The sequence below is a fragment of the Thunnus albacares genome, chromosome 21 (genome assembly GCF_914725855.1).
Source record: "Thunnus albacares chromosome 21, fThuAlb1.1, whole genome shotgun sequence".
Classification (NCBI taxonomy): Eukaryota; Metazoa; Chordata; class Actinopteri; order Scombriformes; family Scombridae; genus Thunnus; species Thunnus albacares.
In genome coordinates this window covers 10,854,583-10,877,602 of record NC_058126.1, presented here as the reverse complement: position 1 = coordinate 10,877,602, position 23,020 = coordinate 10,854,583, and the positions used below count along the sequence as shown (strand labels likewise).

Sequence of the window (23,020 nt, the reverse complement as noted above, 5' to 3'; positions counted from 1 at the left end):
TTTTATGTTTTATGAATTTAGCTTGCCTACACCATTTGGCAACTACTTGAGGCTAAAGCCAATGTGGGACTACCTTAAAGTGTAACACCACTGACAGCTGCTAGATGCTGGCCCCACTAGACTCCCTTTCAAAAAGCGTCAACTTCTCTCCTGAAATATTAAGTCAATAATGTTTATCGACTCACTATGGTCTTAAGATTTAAAGACTTATAGTAGCTTGGATGTCTGCTGTGTGAGTGTTGATTGACAGCTGTGATTGACTGTTTCTCTCCCCGGCTCTGTGAATCACACTGAGTCAGATTACTTGATTATGATACCTACCCTGTTTAGCTAAATGAACCCAAGTAAGCTACACTCCTACCCAGACTGACTCAAAAACTGCAGTAGCATGAATAATCTTATATACAAACAAGTGATTAACTTAAGCAGAGCAGCTGGCAGCAGCTGTCATAGTGTCTAGTTGAGTTGTGTTGTGTTGGAAAATACCAGACAGAAAAAAACATAGGTAAGGAGAAAAAGCAGAGGATGTGCTTCTTCTTTTTTCAAAACATGACAGGATCATTTTCAGAACAAGTAGAAGCAGAGCAAATAAAGCAGGATGGAAATAGAAGGTGAGTCTGGAAAATGAAGTGATTTGAACTGTTTCTTGAAGGTGAAGAGAGGGACTAACACGGCTGCCCTGACAGCGAAGTAAAGTTCATCCCACCGTTCAGAGAGCCAGGAGGAAAACCTGCTCTCTGTGCCTCTTTAGCAGCTGCAGGCTGTGGAGGATGTACAGTAATACTGATGAGGCCAAAGACAGCGAGTACTGTAATTATATACTGAAGCCCCTGGGGACATTTTCCTCCACTGGTTCATTCTATAATCCCATCCCATTACATGATAGGGCGAGACCCAATACACACTGCGCACAAGCTCAGGACACACACGTTTTATACGTTTGTCTGAGCATTTTATCTCGGCTTTAACAATTAACTGTTATGATGGGTTGAACACATTCAGAGCCCCTACTCCTCTATATGGTTTAAGCACAGTGCAGTTTGGTTTGCTGTATGTCCTCTTCTTATCACTGGCCTCTGATATCATAATATAATTTTAATCTGCTATGAAAGCATCTGATCCCAGGCTGGATTCTTTATGAGGCAGACTTATCAGATGTACTGTAAGAGCACTGTGCCATCACTGTCTATCTGTGTTTCATCTGCCAGGACAAAGGAAGGTAGAGCGAGAAGGACAGCGAGAAAACAACAAAGCTTCAGTTTCATTTATTATTGAGAATATTAGAAGAAGATGAGGGCAAAACTGGATCAAACTTGTAAATGAAATAGAAATGTAAAGATAACATGTCAAAGAGAGAAGAGGTTTCATTTTATCTGTCAAAATTAAGCCAGTCTGTGGCTCTTGAGGGTAAAACTGTGTGAGTTTTTCAAATGCTTGCAGCAGGTGGCAGTGTGCCACCCAGGGTGACTGACCGGCATACAGTATGTGAGTACAGTGTGGTGTGAAGGTCACATTGTACACAGCCCTGAAGTTTTCCATGTAACCTGATCAAGATATGTACTGGAATTAATGAGGGCTAAAAATAGAGATATTTTGCCAGTTATCAGTAAGAGCATCATTTCTTTGAAATGAATCCACCTACAGCTTCAGTGTACTCCCCACCAGGCAGCGAGGCAGCCCAGCTTCACAGTTGGAGGCCGTGGCTTCCTGGCTTCCTACGTGGCTTTGTTGCGGCACATTGCTTCTGGTCCCGTGCATCTGAAGAGGAACAAAGGATTAGGAAGGACTTATACCCCTTTCTCTCCTTTAATTACAGCGACCACCCCTCTTCATCACGCCTCATCTCCCTCTCTAACACTCTCCAAAGCCAAGCACTGACCCCGCTGGAATGCCTGGCGCCAAAAGAAGCAGATTCCAGCCCCCCACAGCACCACCGCCCAATGATACACTGATTCAGGCTTATAGCCCCATGCTCCTTTGTCTTCCAAAGCCTCTTAAAGAGACTCTGATGCTGTATGCAGATGGTCTCCCCACTCTCGAGTTGACTTACGCTCGGAAGTTGATACTAAATTCTTGTGGTGTTGTTAAATCCAGTGAAGCACACAGAAGATGTTTTACTGAAAGAAAACAAACAAAACAGTCTTAACAGTATACATATTTTTTATTGCACTATCCAAATCTTAAAAGGAATGGTTAGATATTTAGGGAAATACACTTATTTGCTTTCTTGGCAAGAGTTAAATGAGAAATTGATATATCCAATCCTACATCTGTAAGATAAATATGAAGCCGCAGCTAGCAGTCAGTTAGCTTAGTTTAGCTTAGCTTAGCAGACATACAGGAAATAGGGTGAAACACCTAACTTGCCTCTGTCAAAAGAGATTAAAATCTGCCTCCCAGCACCTTTTATTTTAAATCTTATCTGTACAAAAACCGCAAGGTGCAGCTTTAAAGGGGCTATGACTATTTCTTTGACAGAAGCAGTGACTTCCTGAAGCCTTGTTTTTAAACTTAGGTTTTTGTATGGACGAAACAAACAAGATATAACATGTTAATTTGTTACCTTTAGAGGTGCTGGAAGGCAGATTTTGTTACCTTCGGACAGAGCCAGGGTAGCTGCTTCCAGTCTTTATGCTAAGCTAAGCTAACTGGCTGCTGGCAGTAGCTGTAGTGGTAGTGAATAAGAGTATGTCCCAAAATGTTGAATTGTGCCTTTAATGATGTCATTTGAGTCCTGTTTCCTTCCTCATAGTCATAACCTCTGACCCCTGGGTCTCTTATCTATAGAATAAAACATCGTTAACACATGTCAGCATGTTTGCCTACAGACCCAGTGACAACGTCAACCTACCTTGTCCTTCATGGGGAACCTATTACTGTCATATCAGAACACACAGCTGACATTGGGTCGTGTGAATGATATTTTATGTGCATGTCTTATCTCCAGGGTCCTGTCCTTCAGGCTTCCTGCCGTGTGAAAACGGCCAGTGTTTCTCTCTGGGGCAGAGCTGTGACTTCACAGATGACTGTGGCGATGGCACCGATGAAAAGCATTGTGGGACTTCCTGCTCCTTTGAGAATGGTCGCTGTGGCTGGAAAAGCTCCCTGGCCGATAATTTTGATTGGACCCTGGGTACTGGATCCATCCAAAGCATTCGGCCTCCGTATGATCACACTTTGATGGATGAAAATGGTATGTGTTTGATTATTTTCTGTGGTGCATATGAGTTCATACACACTGAAATCCTCGACTATTTTTTAAACTTCTACTTGCTCATAAAAAAAAAGTAACTGTTCTAGTCTCCTCTCTGAATTACTATTCTATCATCATTGAACAAGGGCACCTACACTCTTAGGTGGGTTTTGTATCAGAATGAATAAAACTGCCCTGATGGTAAAATTCCAACCTGTTAGACCCAAAGTGCTGCTGTAGCTCTCCACAATGTTTAATTCATGCACTGTCCCAGCCACTTTAGTGACAAAATCAATGAGTTACTCGCTGGTGTGTGAATGTGCAGCAGGTGAGCTTTCAGGTGATTGATGCAGGGCTCTCTGGACTATAATTCCCTTATACAGCGTGTATGGTAAAAAGAGTTACACGTGAATAAAACACATAAACACATATGCACACTCAGACAAAAATCTGAGCTTGTTTGGTTTATACTGATCAGCACAGAGGGCAAAAACCACAAATATATATACACATACATACCACATTGGTGCGTCAGTTCAGTCGCCATATTGGAACAGAGTAGCTGTATATTAAGAAGGGAGTTTTCAACCAATTTTCCAGTGGTTTGACTTCCCACAAATGTCACATTCATACATTTATGTATAAAATAGGATACTTGGTTGAATCAAAAATCAGGGTTTTCATACTAAAACAGTCTTTTATGGACAGTAACAGTAATGTTACTACAATATAACATTTAAGATGAACCAACCATTTGTAATTATTATATATATATAAGTACATTCTATTTTCTTATTACATTGTAATTTGGCTGCTATGATGTAATTTTATTGTAATATAAGACTTCGTAGATCATTTTATTGATTGTTTATATATTAGACAAGCTTCGTAATTCTGTTTTTTGACATTCATATTTTCACACACAGTATGTACATTCACAAAACGAGTCCAACTCAAAAACACTATGCAATTCTGCAGGCATTGTTAGCAATAATTCAGTGGCATGACAGTTACTTTACAGTTAATTTATGTTACCTTACAGCCATGAGGCAGTTGTAAATGATTACATTTGAGTAGGTAATGTAGAACTGCTTAACACGTTTGACTTTCACCATCTTACTGACACATTACTTTAGAAAAAAAAGATGTTTTTACCTGAGACAGCTTAATGTTGGTGTCAGGAAAGTCACTTGAAGGCACCTTGTGGAGTTTTCTTGCAAACAAATTAATGTTTACATCAAATGTTACTCACCAAAATGCATTGAGCATATCCTTGACCAAAGTGTTGAATGCATTTCCTTCCTCATAAAATATTAGCAAAACCGATTTTTAAAGTATTTTACCCAGTCATAAAATAATCATAAAACAGGGGTCAGAAACTCCACAGGGTACCTTTAACATTACCTTCAAAGAAATATTGCATATAGCAATAATGTTATATTAAATTCAACACATTTCAGAATTTTTTATTCCTCATTCCAAGCTGTATATGGCATCTACATACATAAATCTCAGGGCAATAAATAATAAAAAGCAATGTACTCTATGAAAAAAGCTCTCTGAAATGTTTAGTATTCAGTCATCCTCCCAGGTCTTCTGTTTTCTTCATGAGCTTGACTTGGCTGAAAAACTTATGGTCAAAAGGCTGTGAGACGTTAGTCGATATGTCAGAGATTACTCTGCGACCTCTAGCCCTCACTCCTCCACCACACCGTTCATGACCTTCCTGTAATTTATCACTGGCTACAAGAGCTGCTCGTACAGAGATAGTCATGGCGGCACGGTGACTCAGTGGTCAGCAATGTTGCTTCACAGCAAGAAAGTCCTGAATTCAAACACTGGATATCTCAGGTCTTCTCTGTATGGAGTTTGCATGTTCTCCCCATGTTTGCGTGGGTTTCTGCCATCAAAGATATGTATGTCAGTGCCCCTGACCACTGGCACTGGCAACAAGATTCACCCACTGCTTCTAGTTTATAGGATGGGCCTAAATGCAGAGGATAATGACAATAAAGAGGGTCTTCTCAATCAATTCCTCTCCGTCTCGTCTCCCTCGTCACTGCCCTTCTCCTCTATCACATCTCCTTTTCCTCCTCTCTTTAGGTCATTTTGTCTATCTGGAAGCTACACCGGTGGGACTAAAAGGCGATAAAGCTCATATCAGGAGCTCTGTGTGGAAAGAGTCAAGCGCCATCTGCAAGCTCTCCTTCTGGTACTATATTTCCCACAAGGCCACAGGAACCATCCGTCTGCTGATTCAGGTAAACCATCTGTTCAGATTCAGATACGGGTTAACTCTGTTTGCACACAATCGTGATGAGAAACAATAAATTCAACTGATGCCAGTCCATGATAATTTATAAAAAAGAGCCTAAGAGACCTACTGCTGTCCATTAAAGATAGTTACCATGGTTACACTCAGTCAGAAATAAAGCCTGAGTATATTAAATCACATTAATGTAGACAGTAATCGTGTCATATTAGTGCTGCAGTCTGAGTAAATTGGAAAAAAGAGAAGCAAGATATGTTGCTGTCAATCTCAATCAGTGTGTTTGGTCTGTAGAGTATCTGTGGGGGGGGCGGAGGTGAGTAATGGGGGTCATGGTCAGCGCTTGGCTCAGAGCTGACCCACCTCACCATCTGGGCACATACTAGTGTGCGGCGGCAGCTCTGCCAGTTCTCATGGCTTCTTGCTTGTAACGCTGTCAGCCATGTAGTTTGTGTATGCATGGTCGACTTTCAGGGATTAAGATTTCTGCTTGCAGCTTTCTGCCATTGAAATTCTGCTGAGATTTACTCTGCCTCCTTCCTGCGGTCTGCGTACTCTCAACTTCATTTAACTTTGTCAGCTACGACTCAAGGTCAAGGTGCAGACGTTTGTGTATGAGTAGATTCGGTTTTGGGGTGTGAAAGCGTGTCTGCCTTGATTTTTCTCACATATTCACATAAAGCATGCGCAGCACGTGCGTGATTGTTAGTGCGTCCTTGTGAGCGCTGCAGAAACTGTTTATGCAATTTACAAAACAGGTCAGCAAGTTATCCTGGCAATTTTACAAAGCTTTTTTTTTCTTCAGACAACAAGAGGTAGTATCCTACCTTGCAAAATTTACATATTATTACTCTTGCAAAGAATGACACTGATGCTCTCTCATGCTGCAGCTGCCGGATTCTTTTGAGAGAAAAAATCTGACTCAGTCGATAAAAGCTCCAACAGTACTTTAAACTGAACCCATGAAAAGACCAAAACCGACAATAAATTGATCCCACATATTATCTGTGTTTCCAAAGCCTGATGTAGCTTATTCCTCTGTGTCACTGCTTTCCAAAAAATGAGCCGTTACACTGTGTGACATGTTTCTTCATTATCATGAACATGAGCACCGCAGTCTGAGTCAGTCCCACATGCACCGTCCTCCTGTTGTAAATTCTCCTCTAATCTGTAGTTGAAAATAGTCCCAAACAATTCTACTTATTCCTGTGTGAGTAACGTTGGCTACAACTACAGTTCCCAGCTGTTTTAGGATATTATTTAGCCTTTTTAAAAAATTGAAGTTTATACAGTATACTTCAGACCCAATTCTAAAGATGTATGTCTTTTGGAACCAATGGAGGAAATGGTATGTGTTTGAATATTATCAGCCTTAATTTTAAAGGTCCTGACTGTACAGTAACTTAATGTAAATCACTGTTGTGTCTCTCTTATACCGCTCCGCATGTAGATGTTGTATTTATTGATGCTGTTTTCAATTTAATTACTACACAAATACCTTACTGTGCTATTGATTGTACCTAATGGCCTGGTGCAGACAGGAAAATGCTGCTCTCAGAAATTCAAATGAAGGGGTTTGCCCAGCTCTCCAGCCAACCCCACTTGGCTATTTGATTGATTATGTGACTCTCTGAGAGGCAGGTGGTAACATATGAGAGCGGACTATTTTACATGTACTCCTTGTTCACATGCGGACGGAAAATGTAAAATTTGGCCTTTTAAAGAAGGTCAGCTCTCGACATGAAAATGAAGTGGTTGAATCATTCACACAGAGACACAGACAGACAGAGGGTGATGAGTTCAGAGGTCATCATACATGTATATTATTTTAGACACTGATTCAAGTGTGTGGGTGTTATCTGTCTGCGTGTGTGTGTGTGAGAGAGAGAGAACCAATATCTCAGCTCAGCTTTATCATTTCCAATGACACATAAATGATTTTAAGTGTATGACTTAGAAGGTTTAAAGATATTAGCACTTACACATTATTGCCTTGTGCTATAATTTACAACATTATAGCATTTTTATAGCCAAGATGTTGCCTTGACTCACATAAATACAAACACACACATTTGCACAGGCATGACAAGAAACACACACATTCACACACACTTGTGAGCATCATAGTGTAAATACAGCGTGAGCCAGATTTAAAGGTTGATTGAAGAACAAAGGGAGTTGTGGTAATGACTGTGGAGACTTCAGTGGGCAGAGACACAGAGGAGGAGTGAGGGGATTATATTTACCTGGCAAGTGTTTCCCTCTGTGAAGTTCACAAGGGGATCAACAGGCAACTGTCTATTTATATCTGCAGGGCTGCAAAGCATGAACTGCCCCTAAGAGTTTGTTGTTCATCACCCTGTCCTCGGCAGCAGAGTGGGCTGGAAATGTAGGCTGGGACTTGACTAAGGGCAGGGTCTCGGCGTGAACAAGCAAGGTGGTTTAGTAATCATTTTTCCAAATCCCAGACCGCCACATGTAATGTGACAGCACACATTATACGAAGCACTGCATGAGATTTATGTCTATTATTTTGAAAACTGTATTTAGTCTATTATGTAGTTATTTAGTTCTGCTGGAGATCAATCTGAATAAAAAAAAATCCTGGCACAACAGATCAACATAAGCCTAGACAAAGCTCTGTGGGACACTGTGCATAGCATAGGAAATAATTAGTGAACCTCATGCTGCTTGCGATAATTAAATTTAAATAAAACACGATCACGGGTGACTGGTACAAAGACAGATGGGGTATCCTGGAGGTTTTGGTGCCACAGGGGAACTGTACCTTATACTGTAAACTAGTTGTTAATGACTGGATGTGTTATACTGGCTGCAACGACCTCAAAAGTTATTGTCACCAGAGAGGAGAGGAACATGTTACTCTCCTTTTAAGACATTCATAACATTTTGTGAAAGCAGGCTGTTTGTTTGTCCCATTTACTGACAAATCAGCCCAATGTAATGATGACTGAGAGGAATTACTTTAAGCTACATAGCCTGCCATTTGCTCATTTATATAGTTACATACTGGTCTGAAAAATAGCCTGCCATTATGGTGAGCTAAACATCTGCCAGTCACCCCAAGAGAGGCCAAAGTATAATAAAGCGTGGCAGGACTAATCATTTGAACATGTTCTTGATTTTAAGTCGTCAAGTGGTTCTATCATGAAAACAAAATGCTAATATCCCCTCAGTGTTGTAACACTATTTAACTAAGCAGAGATTGAGTTGAGAAAAGTGGATGCACTCTGAAATGAAGGTGAGTCAACAGCTGCCAGCAGTTCCATAAAATGAAAAAGCCATGGATACAAATTGGATTTCAGCTTAGTTGAACATTCAGTGTATGGTTAAGACATTGGGGATTTCAAACTTTAAATAAAATCAAGTGTTTTCTTGTAATTACAACTTTCTTTGTTCTCTTTTGGACTCTTGACTGTCACCTGGGGATAATAAAATGAAATTATGCAAATGTACATCCACTCTTCACATTGAGCAAACTGAATTTGTCGTTGCGTCGCCTTGACAGCGAGCTCAGGAAACGAACCTTCAAATTGATCGAATAAATGCCTCGACGTATACGCCGCTGAGGCGTCAAGTGTGAGCTACGTACGTCGGTATCATACACTCGTCAGTCGCTCTAAGGCTGGTTTTATGGATTGAGCCTTTACTCCATGACATAAAGCTGGATAAGTCTTGCTGTAATGCTGCCTATTAATCTATGCTCTACTCTCACAGTAACAAGATTATTTCAAGCCAAGGCTCCACTGGCGTAAAGCAGAGGAGACAGTCTGTGCATGCCTCACCCAAGGGTGCATTTTAATAGGCTTTCAAATTGCAGAGTAGAATGTGACATTGCTTGTCCTCTGGTTTTTGAGTACATTAGACCAGGTCTCTTTCACTGCAGTCAGCCCTCTGGCCTCATCTTGCAACTTCAAATACAGCAAGTTTTCATGTCTTATTTTGTCAGACCTCACACTATGTGCGATGTTTAGCTGTTCATCTACAATGTCCAAAAAGTTTCACACTGCTGAGATTGATTTTCACCTTGACACCACCCTAAAACTGAATTAATGATGTGGTGTTATAGACCCGCAGTCATTCTGTCACCTTTAATAAGACCAGAGGACGAGGAAGCTATTATGAATTATTGCGGTGACACCAGTCTTAATATTAGACTCATGAACTTCAGCATGATGGGTAGTGAAATCTTTACTTTCGTCTATTATACACTCTCTGGTTTAACTAGGCAGTGCTTCTCCATATTGATCCGAAGCTGAAGTGGATTTTTAACATTCACCCAAATCACTGCAAGTGAGGACGAGGATAGACAAGGTGCGATCTTTCCTCGCTCCTCAATCTTCGCTTGAACCAGAAATCGTTCCAGTCTGTCAACTTGAAGGCCGTCTCAAAGCTCTAATTCTTGCTCTAAGGAGTCATGAGCGAGGATACACCAGAGCCGCAGTTAAAAATCAGTGTTAATTGTCGGTCAAATCAACAAAGAACCATAAACAACTTTCTTCATTTATTAGAAGGTTTTTTCTTTTTATGATCTGTTATTTCCCCCATTAAATGTTATTATGGATCAAATTAGAGTCTGGGAGAGTCTATCTGTCAGCAAGAAACACATTTTAAACACATTTATATTTTTGAGGCTGAAAATTCCTGTTGGATGGCTTGGTAGGGGTTACATCATTTCCATTTTCCCTGAAGCACTTAGCCTAATGAAACCCTAATCATATTCGGTTATTAAATAACGAATTAACAAACAGAATATCAATAAATACAAACACAAATAATTCTAAATATTCTAAACGCATTCTGCCCATAGAAATGGTTCGTGTGCCTCTGAGCAGGACACAGTACACAGTATAAATACAGAATGCAGGTTTATATTCATATGCAGGTGTTTGTCAAACAATTAACAGGCTACAGGAAGAAAACAGCTGCTCTGGCAATGATATCTGTGCACCTTTATTAGTGTCAGCACAGTGAACATATGTGCAGACACAAACTCCATCAAAAGTCTACAGCTGTTAAAGCCGACTGACAGCTGATCCAGCTGTGATCATCTGCAGCTGTCATCAGAAACAGACGTCACTTCACATTAAACTTCAGAGGACAGGACGTCTCATTTCTCTAAAAACATATTTCCTCGTTTCCTCTCTGCCTGCGTGGTTTCCTTGCGTCTCTCCACACATCCTCGGTTGGAGGGACTTAGACGCAAAGAAAAGACGTCAGTGAGGGAAATGTGGATGCAATTTAAGGGAACTGAGATGCACCTACAGTGTGCATATGTGTGTGTTTGCACGAAATGGGTGTCATTTAGATGCAAGTTGTTATAAGGCTGCTTTAATCTATATAAACTCCTCTCTGCTTGCTGAAAATTTCAGGTTTTTTAAAGAACAACACAAAATACCGGGCTTGCTTTACATTTCATGCTTATTCTTCAGTTTATTTTTAATGTTTTTGTAAATACAACACAGTTAAGGACTGTCTTGTTAACGTGGGAGACAATCCCGGATGCTTTTTATAGAGAAGCGTAGGGAAGCAACTGTGCGGTGCTTTGTATCGTAGGTGGAGAAGTTAACCAGACGTGTATTTGCCAAACCAAGAAATGCAAAAATACTTCTGATAAAGCACAAATCCCAACTTTGTTTGGCTTGTCTGACTAAGTTCTCCAGTGTGGTGTCTTCTTCACTTCATTCCAAGCCGTAATTGGCTCATTACTGCCCCCTGAGGACCGGGGCGGAAAACCACCATTGCAACTACTAATTATGAGCCCATTCCTCATTTAAAAAAACAAAGACAAAACAAAAAAAAAACAACACATGGACAAGCCGCAAAACGGTGAAAAAGTTATTTTCTTATGGGAAGTGTTTTCAACGAGTGGTAACACAAAATTTAAAGACAAATCAGACAAGAGACAAAAGGAAAGACAGAAAGAGTAAACTGCATACAAATAGATGAAATCAAAATAAGCATTTTCACCTTCACTATCCCCGTTAAGGACTGTCTTGTCTTTGTTGTGGGAGACAATCCTGGATGCTTCCCATAGAAAAGCGTAGATTGCTTTTTTTCGAAGGTGGAGACATTAACCAGATGTGCATTTGGCGAACCAAATGCACCAACGCCATGCCGTATTGGGCTCATTACTGCCCCCTGAGGCTGGGGATGGAAAACACCCACTACAACTACAGTCAAAAAAATGAGAACCCCAGTTGTTTTGCTTTTTCCCGAGTGGCCACAAGGGGCAACAATGAGGCCATTCCCCACTCAAAAACAAACAACAAGCCGCACAAAGGTCAGATTTACAGTATGTTTTACTAGAACATGATTTTACAAGAGAAAATACTTCAAAGATGAGGACTTACTGGACTTACACCAATAAAGAGCATAAACTTTTCAATGGGAGGCACTCTGTCCCAGACAGTGAATGAGACAGTCTCAAACTGACCTAACCGCTGTGCAACATGCAGTACTGGGAACTTTCATAATAACACTTTAGAGAGAGCGGCTGAATTAGCTTATTTCAAGTGTAACCACGTATATATAGATTTTTCTTTCTTTCTTTTCTTTTCTCTTTTGTCTGAATTGTCTTTCAGTTTTGTGCTGCCAAGCCTGTGATCTCCTTTTTTCTGAAATTCAGTGTTACTTGGTTTAATCTGCGGCTGCATATGCTGTACTATTGTTGGTTATGTCAATAAAGGACATGACGTGTGTTTTCTGCTGCCTTCACCAATAATTTGCACTAGCGCCTCATATTCTTCAGACAAAACAGTGTATCTTTAATATGATGTGATATGACTTTTGTAAACATCTCATTCATGCTCTTGACATGACATTAAAAACCGCCAGCGAGATGTTGGCTCGTCAGACATACATCCACAAAACCCCTTTCAAAGTCACATTTGTTGCTTCAAAGCTGCATTAGTCATGATTTAGTGCCTGGCTTGTGCCATGGGAAAAGACAGAGAGGACTTACAGAGGAATACACATCGGTCTGTCTTTTAATACGTTCCATATGTGGTATGAGAGAAAGCCATTACCATGACTCAGGGAGAGCTCAGTTTTAGTCTGAATAGCAGGTTTCAAGGCAGGGGAACTTACTGCTATGATGTTATGCTAATGAGACTTTAATGACTCCTCTTAGATGGCAGCTCAGCAGTCTGTCTAAGAGTTAATTTCAGCTCAATTTAACTTCTAAGTTCTTCACTCTTGAAATGTGACATGACTCTGTGATACTTCAAGTTTATATGCTCCTGACAATAATGCTGCAGCTTTGAATCCAGTTTGAAATGATATAGAAATTGACAGTAACTCCAAGAGGTGTAACTAGAGCAGAATGTAAAATGCAACCACATGATCGTCCTTTTTCAATGCCGCTCTTCTCCACAGACGGAGAGCGACTTGCGGGAGGTGTGGAATAAAACGGGGCATCAGGGAAATAAGTGGAATCGAGCTGAGATCCCCCTGAGGAAGCTGAGGAACTTCATGGTGATATTTGAAGGGATCCGCTCGAGGGACGTCAGCGGAGGAGCCGCCTTGGATGACCTGGAGTTCATAGACTGTGACCCAAGTAGGTGATATGAACAGTACACACATTTCGGAAGAAGTGTTGACTGCCTATAACGTAAAACAAACCAGAAAATAAATACAAAAACAAGACAAAAAGTTAAATTGAACCTGAACTGTAGGCCCACATTCTCTCTTTGTAAATTACAACTCCAGAATCACCCCAGATTTCTGAAAGATGAGATTACTCTGGGTCAAAACCTAGTATATGGCTGGACTGTGTATGAAATGTAAGAGATCTGTTTGTTTAAATGTAATATAAGATAGTAACTTCAAGATCTTCATGTTATGAATGTAAATTTGGCTAAAATAATGAGCAAATTAATGACAGATTGTTCATTGCTGAGGAAATTAGGATTGTTGAATACTAATAACATATCATGTTCTTTATGTAAAATTTCCTTAACAAAATACAGTATTTTTTAAGATCCAACTGAAAATCAGCCCAAAACATTGTCACGTGCACACACTGAATAAACAGACGTTCTAGTGTTTCCACTATGTAATTATAAAAAGAGTATTAATCTATCTTCTATATATGGTATATACATGATAAACAACATGATAAACATATAATACCAGCTGACAGTTCATTAATTACAGTAGTATGCTCACTTTGGGAGACAGGAACACTATATTTCTCTATAAAATCTTCATATGAATACAGAAGCCCTTCACGGTTAAATAGCTGTTTAACAAGCAAAATGTTATTGTTAAACCAATGATCAAAATTGATTAATTGTTTCTGTAGGTGATACTGAGATTATTCTATAAAAATCATTTGTGAGGAGAATAGTTGTGCTTATATAGAGGAGACCAACACATTAGAGCTTGCCTGTGAAAGTTGGAGAGTCTGAAGTGTACTGACAGCTAAAGGGCACATTAATAACAAATTAAGACCACCTACTTTTTTAAACAGAAAGTTTGGAATAATACTCCACATGCCATCTGGATCTTTTAGAAATCTTTGATCTTGTTAATTTGGATAACATGGTTGAATGAGGAGAAGTCCAAAACGTTAAGACCTCCCTCTGTTAGAGACATGCTTATTGCTTATTTTTTCCAAATAAAGCTAAAAAGCCTCTCTACACAAGAGGTTTCATGTTTGATGACATCAAGGAAGGAACAGACATAAGAGGCTCTTGTTTTTGTATAATGGGTTGCTCAAGAGGTCCACACAGAAACCAGCCCACCCGGATTTCTCCCATTCTCCTGACGGCCAGTCTGACTCTACCCTGGTATGACGAAGGACGTTGACCGGCCGATCAACTCAGGAGTCAGGCTGCTGAGATAATCGGTTGGCACCCGGCCAGTGGCTCCTCACATCTCTGACAACATCAGAGCAAATTTCCAAATAGGCGTTATTTGGATAAACTGACCATATACTGGGAATCTAAATGGTTAATTTCTCACTTGAAAAAATATTAAAACTTAATATTTGTTAATATGAATAGAGTCCTACAGTGAAATTACAAATTACTTCGCCATTTGGTGCAAAATGCATTCTGGGATACTTTGGCTGACTTCGGCTGACCAGTGGTGTAACTTTATCACTCAGTCAGTCAGTGACAGACATTTGGGGTTGTAGGGCTCCAAAAAGGATTTTTTTCCCAGACTTTGGGGGCTCTGTTAAATTCAGATTATATAACGTGTCTTAGTGGGGGCACAGAGTACGAGGCAATGTCACTGATTTTTATTCCAGGATTTTGAGGTCTGAAGACAGCATTACCTAATTTCTTGGAGAAAAAAGGGAAGGAACTGCTATCACAATTAAAACAATACACAGGCACAAGAATCAATTTATTTAAAAGTATTTTCTTAATTTTCTTTTTTTTTTTTTTTTTACATCATGTGTAATATGCCTGTAATATGCTTGTGTGTTATGGAGCTAGAACTGGCAGCTGATTAGCTTAGCTTAGCATGAATACTGGAAGCAGAGGGAAACAGCTAGCCTGGATCATTTAACATATTATATCTCATTTGTTTTATCTGTACATAAACAGAAATCTAAAAACAACATGTTGTGGTCTTATGGGATGTTGACTCCCTGGAGGCTTGTTGTCAAGACTAGTTTTTACATGTCAGTTTTGTACAGATTAAACAAACCAGATATAACGTGTTAATTAATGGGTTTTAGAGGTGCTGGGAGGCATTTCTTGGAATATTATGACAGAGCTGAGCTGTTTCCAGTCTTTATGCTGAGATAAGCTCCCCATAAAACCACAACTTGTCATTTTCACATTTCTGTTTGTGTACAGATTAAACAAATGAAATACAATGTTTTCATTAGGGAGGTGGGTGGCAGATTTTTTGAGCTCCGGAGTGAGTCAGGCTTACTGTTTCCCCCTGTTTCCAGTCTTTATGCTTAGCTAAGCTAACCGTCTCCTGGCTCTAGTTAACAAACAGACTTGACAGTGTTTTCAATCTTCTCATTTAACTTGACAAAAACAGTGCTATTGCAAAATCTGAGCTTTTGATTGATGTCTGTTGGCAACCAGAAGGATCCCACAATCATTCACAATAGTAACAAGTTAACAAGGTGGTATTAAATGGTACTATGTCATAATGCCAAATACTGTAGTAAGAGTAGCCTACTGCTTTGTTTTCTGATTTGTTAGCTGAGCAAGGCTTATTCATTTTTCATTTCATTCATTATTCTTTTGTTAATGAAAAACCTGTCAGCAATGTCATATATGGTTTAGGTGTTAAAAATGCATGTAGGTGAGAAGAAAATATGTCTTGAAATGTCATTGTTCCAAATAATTGGTAGACTGGAGTGGAAAGTTTTTCAAAGCCAGAAATCTCACCACCTGGCAAAGTAATCACAGAGTCTCTGCACATATATTATGGTCGCTCTGTGCAGAGTGGCAGTAAAAATCTCTCTTTTTGCTTCCTCTATTTAAAAGTAGTTTCAATTTGACTAAACTTTTGATAGATTTAAAAAGAAACCATAACTCGTTTATTGTCGCCCAGCTTTTCATACCAGCCCATATCTAACTTTTGCAAAAAATCTCTTGAGAATATCCTTTTTTCTTTGTTGTTGAAGATCAGTGAACCCGTGAATTAATTCTGTCTTTGTAAATCCAAGAATAAAATGTCAAAAGTATAATAACAATTGATGTACGCCCTTCTAAATCCCAGGTTTCTTCAACCACCTGAATAAGGAATCATAGCAGTGGCCTAGAAAATACATCACACTTTAGAAAGATTTCAGACCACATTATAAACTTTTCTCTCGCTCCCTTCCATTCTTGTTTTATCAAAGTATACTTCCAATAATCTTCACAAGTGAGCTGTACTGTAATTTCACTGTGAAATTATTTTATGATCTTTTCAACTGATAGTTTGGGCTATGAAATTGATTCTGCCGCCGCTCCGCTCGGGATACGAACAGAGAAAGAAAAGAGAGAGCTTGTGTGTCTCAGAGAGGGAGAGAGTTCGATTTTTTTCACAGCGGTGACGGTCGCTGACAGACGCTGTTTGATGTTTACGTCCGAGACAGATGTTCCACATTAAACAGGACCTGGCACAAGGATGGACACCATGTGGGATGTCTCCTGTCTCTGCCAAGGCCCTCTCCAGCACACAAATATAAACACACTTACATAGGCAGCCATAAAATCTGACCTACAGACAGAAGTGGAAACTTACATCAACACAGACTGCATGCAAGGACTGACAAGCAGACAAACTGTCTGTCCAAAACCAAATGACACTTACGCACAACTTCCATCAACTTTAAATGCATTTTCAGTTTATTCATTGATGGCAGTTACCCCACTGACCTCCTGGACTGCTGGAATGCAGTTCAGCTCTTCGCTCATTTCGGTCGTCATTTATTGTCTTTGCCTTTGAAGTTTTAACAGTCGCTTCACGTACATACAAGCACACACGCACATACAAGCTGTGTGCTGTCTCTGATCCACCTGATCCTCTTTCCTTCCTCTCTGTTTCTGTTTCAAACAAGGCGGAGCAGGAGGAAGGAGGCTTTGATTCCTCTGACAGGCCCTTGTCTGCTTTTGTTTACAGTCTTCTCTCGCTGCTCGCGTCCTTTGGTGCAGAGCACAGGAAGGCTGTTTTTTAATAAAACGCAGTTGTTCATCGTAGCGTTTTTATTGTCTAATGCTAGGTTTGATCCATCTGAATGAAAAAGGGGAGATAGGTTCCTGTCTAATGGCGCAGTCCTAAAGAAAGATTACCTGATGAAGACTATGAACATGAATGAGAATTGTTTCCCCCTCAGATCGGCTCCTATGTTTGTTCCTCTGTGTGTTTTAGATGCTGTGGAGCCAGTCAGCTGTCCTTCAGTCACAGACTTTGTTTGTCGCAGCGGCCACTGCATTGAATCCCACCTGGTGTGCGACAATAAGGCCGACTGTGCTGATGAATCAGATGAGATAGACTGCGGTGAGTAGACATGGGAAATAGAATAGCTTTTATTTTTGGAATTGGGAATGAATCCATTTTTCAGCCCACACGTCTTGACACCTTCTTTTTTCCTTCCATCTCTCTCTCTCTCCCTCACGTAGACCACGTTGTTGGCTTGCCAGGCACCTGTAATTTCAACATGGAGGAAGACCAATGGGAAGAGAGCTGCAAGCTTTCTCAGGAGCATGATGATGACTTTGATTGGAGGATTAGTCACAGGAGTGAGATGCCAGATGCTGGACCTCATACCGACCACAGTCCAGGTCAGTACCTTATCTGCTGCCAACCCTGCAGCAGTGGTTCTCAAACCTTTTCACATCAAGGACCCCTAAACTGACATCATATTAGACCCCATTTGATAAGATTTTGTCCCAGGGTCTCCCATCTGACAAGATCTTTGCTTTTAGATGTTTTATTACAGAAAGTATATGAAACCCATGACCAAAAGAGTCACATTCCGTCATTGTGTTACTTATGGATGCAATTATAGTAAAAATAAATTGTTCCCCTTTTTGCTGGGGACCCTTGGAACTCCCTCAAGGACCCCTGGGGGTCTCCGGACACCACTTTGAGAACCACTGTCCTACAGATTATGTTTATATTCTACTCATTTGCAACAGCAAATACATTTTTAATTAACATATCTGCCATGTTGCAAACTGAACATATCTGCAAAATGTTCACTGACAACATATTTCATTTTTTTCCCCCACAGAATCCGCTTTTGCACTTAAGCATCCACTACTTTACTAATTAATCTGCCAATTATTTTCTAGCTTAATTGATCAATTCAATTCAATTCAATTCAATTCAATTTTATTTATATAGTGCCAAATCACAACAAAAGTCGTCTCAGGGCAGTTTTCACATAGAGCAGGTCTAGACCACTTGTTAATTTACACAGACCCAACATTCCCCCATGAGCAGCACTTGGTGACAGCGGTAAGGAAAAACTCCCCTTTAACGGGAAGAAACCTCAGTTTCTCTTGATTAATCATGAATTTTATGAAATGTTAAAAAATAGTGAAAGAATTGGATTCACATTTTCTTAGAGGCCACAGTGATGTCTTCAGTTTGCTTGTTGTCCAAAACCTTCAGATATTCAATTCATCATCATATATGAGAGAGAAAAACAGCAGCAGAAGCTGGAACCAGTGCATGTTGGCCACTTTTGCTTGAAAAATGATTAAAATGATCTTCGATGTTATTCAAACCAACTATTTTGATATTCAATCATCAAAATAGTTGCAGATTCATTTTCTTTTGATCGACTTATCGATTTATAGTTGCAGCTCTAAAAGTGTGAAGAGCAGTTTTTATAGTTATGTTTAGACACTCAAAGCACTTTGTTAGGGAACGATCATCGTCTTGGTTGACTTAAGTTCAACTCAACTTAAGTTCTTTTAATTCTGACCTCTTTTTCATGACAGAATGAGCATACACGCTGTAAATATGGTTCCTGTTTGTGTTCAAAACTCACTGCATGTGTTTGCTTTCTGCATTGTTAAAAAAAAAAAAAGATTAATAATGCTGTCAAAATAACGTTTCCTAAAATTAAGAACAAACAACCTCTGTGTCCTGACATCTTCCGTGTTTTCAGCTCGCAGGCAGTTCAGAGCAGCGTCTTTGTAATTACGACTTGACAGCTGGGAAATAGGAGCTTCCGACAGGCATGTGAAGGCAGGGTTAATAATACATCCTGATCAGTGTCAGACTGAGTCAAACTGAGCTTAACAGCAGTGGACGTGTTGTTTGTCTTGTGTACAGTGATGCTGCGGTGGCAAAACATATTTTTGCTTCTGATTAATTGAAAATAAATCCTTGACTATTAATCACTGTCATTGGATCTGTGGCTGTAATTACACTCATCTAAACTAGGAAATGCAAACCCGTCATTTCTATGTGGCTTTACCTGCAATTTGCATTCATTAATTGTTGTATTGTACTGTTCTGTACTATATTTGCATTGTTCTCTGTTAGTCGATGCTGTTTTCTTTGTCTGCCTTGAAAATTGAGTCTTGATGTTGAGGCGACGACCTTGATCAGCAAAGGATAGCGGCATGAAAATAATGAAAAATTTAATTAAAGTTTAGATTAGCAGTGATTTATTGAACGGGACCTGCACACTATTTGGTAACGTTTGCTTCAGTTCAGAAAGAGAAAAAGAAAGACAACAAGGAAAACAGAGCCAGGTTAAGAGTCACCTGAACTTTTAGCAGTAGTTTATTTTACATATTTTGAAAGATGCAACTAATTATTATTTTCATTACTGATTAATCTGCCAATTATTTTCTCAAGTGAGCAATTGTCAGTCAATCATTTAGTCAATAAAATGTCCAGAAATGTGAAAAAATCCATGCCCATCACAGTTTTCCAGAGCCCAATATGACTGTTTCAACCAACAGTCAGAAACCCAGATGTTCAATTTATTCATATATGATAACAAATTATGTTTGTCACATATACACATTGTCATAGATACATATGCCAAAGAAAAGCAAGAAATCCTCACATTTAAGAAGCTGCAACAAGAGAATGTTTTGCATTTTAAACGTGTTAAACGATTAATCGATTGTCGCAACGTTTGCTGAATAATTTCCAGTCGACTAATCGATTAATTCACTAATCATGGGGTGGCCTGGTTACCTAATGGTTAGGGCAAACACTCTATACTGTAACCACAACATCCATTGTTCAATTCCAGCCAGGGGACGTTTGTTGCATGTCTTACCCCCCCCCCCCCCCCCTCTCTCTCTCTCACTCTCTCTCTCTCTCTTTCTCTGTCTCCTTGTTTCCTGTCAATCTTTGATTGAAAAATCATTTCAGCCTCATATTAATACGCCAAACACAATGTCATCTAAAAGCACTCAGGGCTGTCAATAATGTTTCAAGGAGATGTAAGACTAGTTAAGTTATCAAATCATCCAAAATATTGCTGTGACCGTGAGGACAAAGCAGTGTTTTTCATGGGTGACAGTACTGTGCGGCTCTAATTCCTCCTTGTATTGGCTGTCGGCAGGTCGTTGAGTCCACACCCACTTCTGATTGGCCGGTTGAAATTATCGATCACAGAGATGAATCTGGACACAGGGCGCTGTGTCATAGAAGGAACTTATGATCTCACTACAGAGCAGATCGATAAACCCGGCCATGTGTAACACCACACACACACACACACACACAAGCTGAAGGAGGGCAGAAGACGCACATGACTCTGCAGACATCAGATGATGTTAACATCTGAATGACGGATTCTTGAGCGACCGTCTTTATCTGAATGAATATGCTGTCTCTGTTTTGATTATTTTTGAGTCAGAAGAGAAGAATCCAGTGTTGTGGGTGGGCGCCGGGTTTGTTGTGCACTGTGGATTGTGATGGCCTTAAATCCCCTTTAACTCATGTGGAAAACTCCTACTTTGTTCTGGCATCGCACAGACACAATCTCATCTCCAAACCTAGCCGAGCAGAAGATGCTCTGTGTAGCTTTTGGCTGCAGGCTACAGCATTTCACAACAGCACACACACGCTTTCTTCTGTCCAAATATCATGTATATTGAAACCAACAGAACAGAGATATTGGATTTCTCTTTCTGCAGCTGAAATTGGATGGTTGAGCTGGGTGTAGCCTGTGGATTTTCTTCTACTGCATCAGCTTTGTCATTCATCACACTGAAGTATTACTTGTATCTTACATAAATGTACTGCAAATGAAACGGCTACAAAGCTCTGCTCTGTACTATATCTCCAAAGGTGGTGGAGGAAAGTTCCTGTATATAAACTCAGCCGTTCAGAGGGAAGGTGACATTGCCAAAGTGACAACCAAGAGTCCATTTCCAGCCAGTGTCGGCCTGTGTCACCTGCGCTTCTGGTTCTACATGCACGGCTCCGACAGGATGGGAACGCTGAAGGTGATTTAATCTGAGCTACATTTCCATAAATGATTCAAAGTCTCTGTCTTTTTACTGTGGTTTGTGTCACGCATCGAGTTTCCAAAGATGGTTTTTGCTGTCAGATGATCCGTCACTGTCAACCCGAAGGCTTAATTTGGTTTTGTCAGAGATTTCTTTCCTGTTTTACCGAGCCTCTCGCTACATCACTGCTCCGCTTACTGTCAATCACCTGATACCCACAGGAAGGAATGAAAGCCCCGCATGCCAGAAAATAATCCGTCAAAGCACGTCACCTTACAAAGTTTATCATCATATCCATTTTTCATGTCTTTTTTTGGGTGTCTTTGTAAGCCGGGTTAATTTCAAAACAACAAACAATAAGCAAATGTTTAAAAAACAACAACTAATTAGACAGGAAGCACTCAGACGCAGCTGAAACTCATAATGACACCAGTATTCTCAATTGAAGTGGAATATAAATTAATGCAACTTAGGTCACAGCAAAAATGTCAAAGTCTATTAAAACACTGTATAAAAAAAGATTTCTTAAACTGCTTTTTATATATATTGCACTTATACTTACATATTATATAGTTACTGTGTGTTAGTGTACATCTAACACAAATGCAAATCCATTCTGTATACTCCTAATGGGAGACATAATAATTGTGAACATTCTTTGTAAATTATTAAATGAAAAGCTCTCAAATTCAGAGACTTGGTAGATTTTAAAATTGTATAAATTATGTATAAAGTAAAAAGTAAATATTTTCCTGACAGTATCTGAAAATTAATAGAAAATTAACATGACTTGAGAGGAATGTGCATATTTTAAAAAAACAAATTATGAATATGTAAAAAAACAAAACAAAACTTGTATATAAATATGAAATATTTAAAGGCACCCTGAGGAGTTTTTTTTTTTTACCCCTAGTAGGTGGTAAAAAGTAAAGTAATAGTTTGTTTTTATGAATGGGTCCGTCTTTCGTTTGCTCTCGTCGATGCACACGAGGATGCCGGTGCATGTGCATGAGCACACAGGTGACATGATGCGCAGTCCTACCAATGGTTTCACATTATTCCACTCATCTATGATGGTGGTGTCGTGCCAAGAAATGCAGGAATGTGCGGCAAAGGCAGGAAAGAAGATGCAAGTTAGTAGACATGGATGTCAATAATGCAGGTTTCAGAATTTTTGAAAAATCAACTTTGCAAATGTTTTTTTGCAAAGGAAACACATTCAACAGTCAATATGTTTTGGTGACTAGAAGTTAATGTAAACAGAAACTTTGTTTATAATAAAACTCCTCCAGATGTAAATTCATGGAGTTGTTGTGATTCAGATTCAGATTCAGAAAACTTTATTGTCTGTCGTGACAGAAAATCGTCTTAGATGTGACTCATCATACATCTACTGTACAAAACTCAGACTAAAATATACAGCACCTATTCCTAGAACAAAATAAAATACAAATAAATACAAATAACTTAGAATAAAATACAGTGCATGCAAAGTGGCATCGTGCTTGTGTAAGAGTTTGTTGTTGCTTCATAATTTGTTTAAAATGCTTATGACAGCGGCGGCCTGATGGTAGTAGGTGGAAAGACTTGTGCAGGGGGTGAGTGAGATCCTTTGAGGAACTAAATACGTGTACCACACTTTTC

General features: G+C 39.6%; 1 protein-coding gene across 2 annotated transcripts in view; it reads left to right on the top strand.

Annotated features, from left to right (window-relative positions):
• malrd1 (MAM and LDL receptor class A domain containing 1) overlaps window positions 1-23,020 on the top strand; it is a 62,341-nt gene that overhangs the window by 29,424 nt on the left and 9,897 nt on the right. For both annotated transcript variants that reach the window (XM_044340289.1, XM_044340288.1), the window contains exons 19-24: window positions 2,948-3,193; window positions 5,297-5,454; window positions 12,861-13,041; window positions 17,316-17,444; window positions 17,567-17,728; window positions 21,216-21,373. In XM_044340289.1, the coding sequence (XP_044196224.1) occupies window positions 2,948-3,193; window positions 5,297-5,454; window positions 12,861-13,041; window positions 17,316-17,444; window positions 17,567-17,728; window positions 21,216-21,373 (1,034 nt within the window). The remainder of the gene's footprint in view (window positions 1-2,947; window positions 3,194-5,296; window positions 5,455-12,860; window positions 13,042-17,315; window positions 17,445-17,566; window positions 17,729-21,215; window positions 21,374-23,020) is intronic.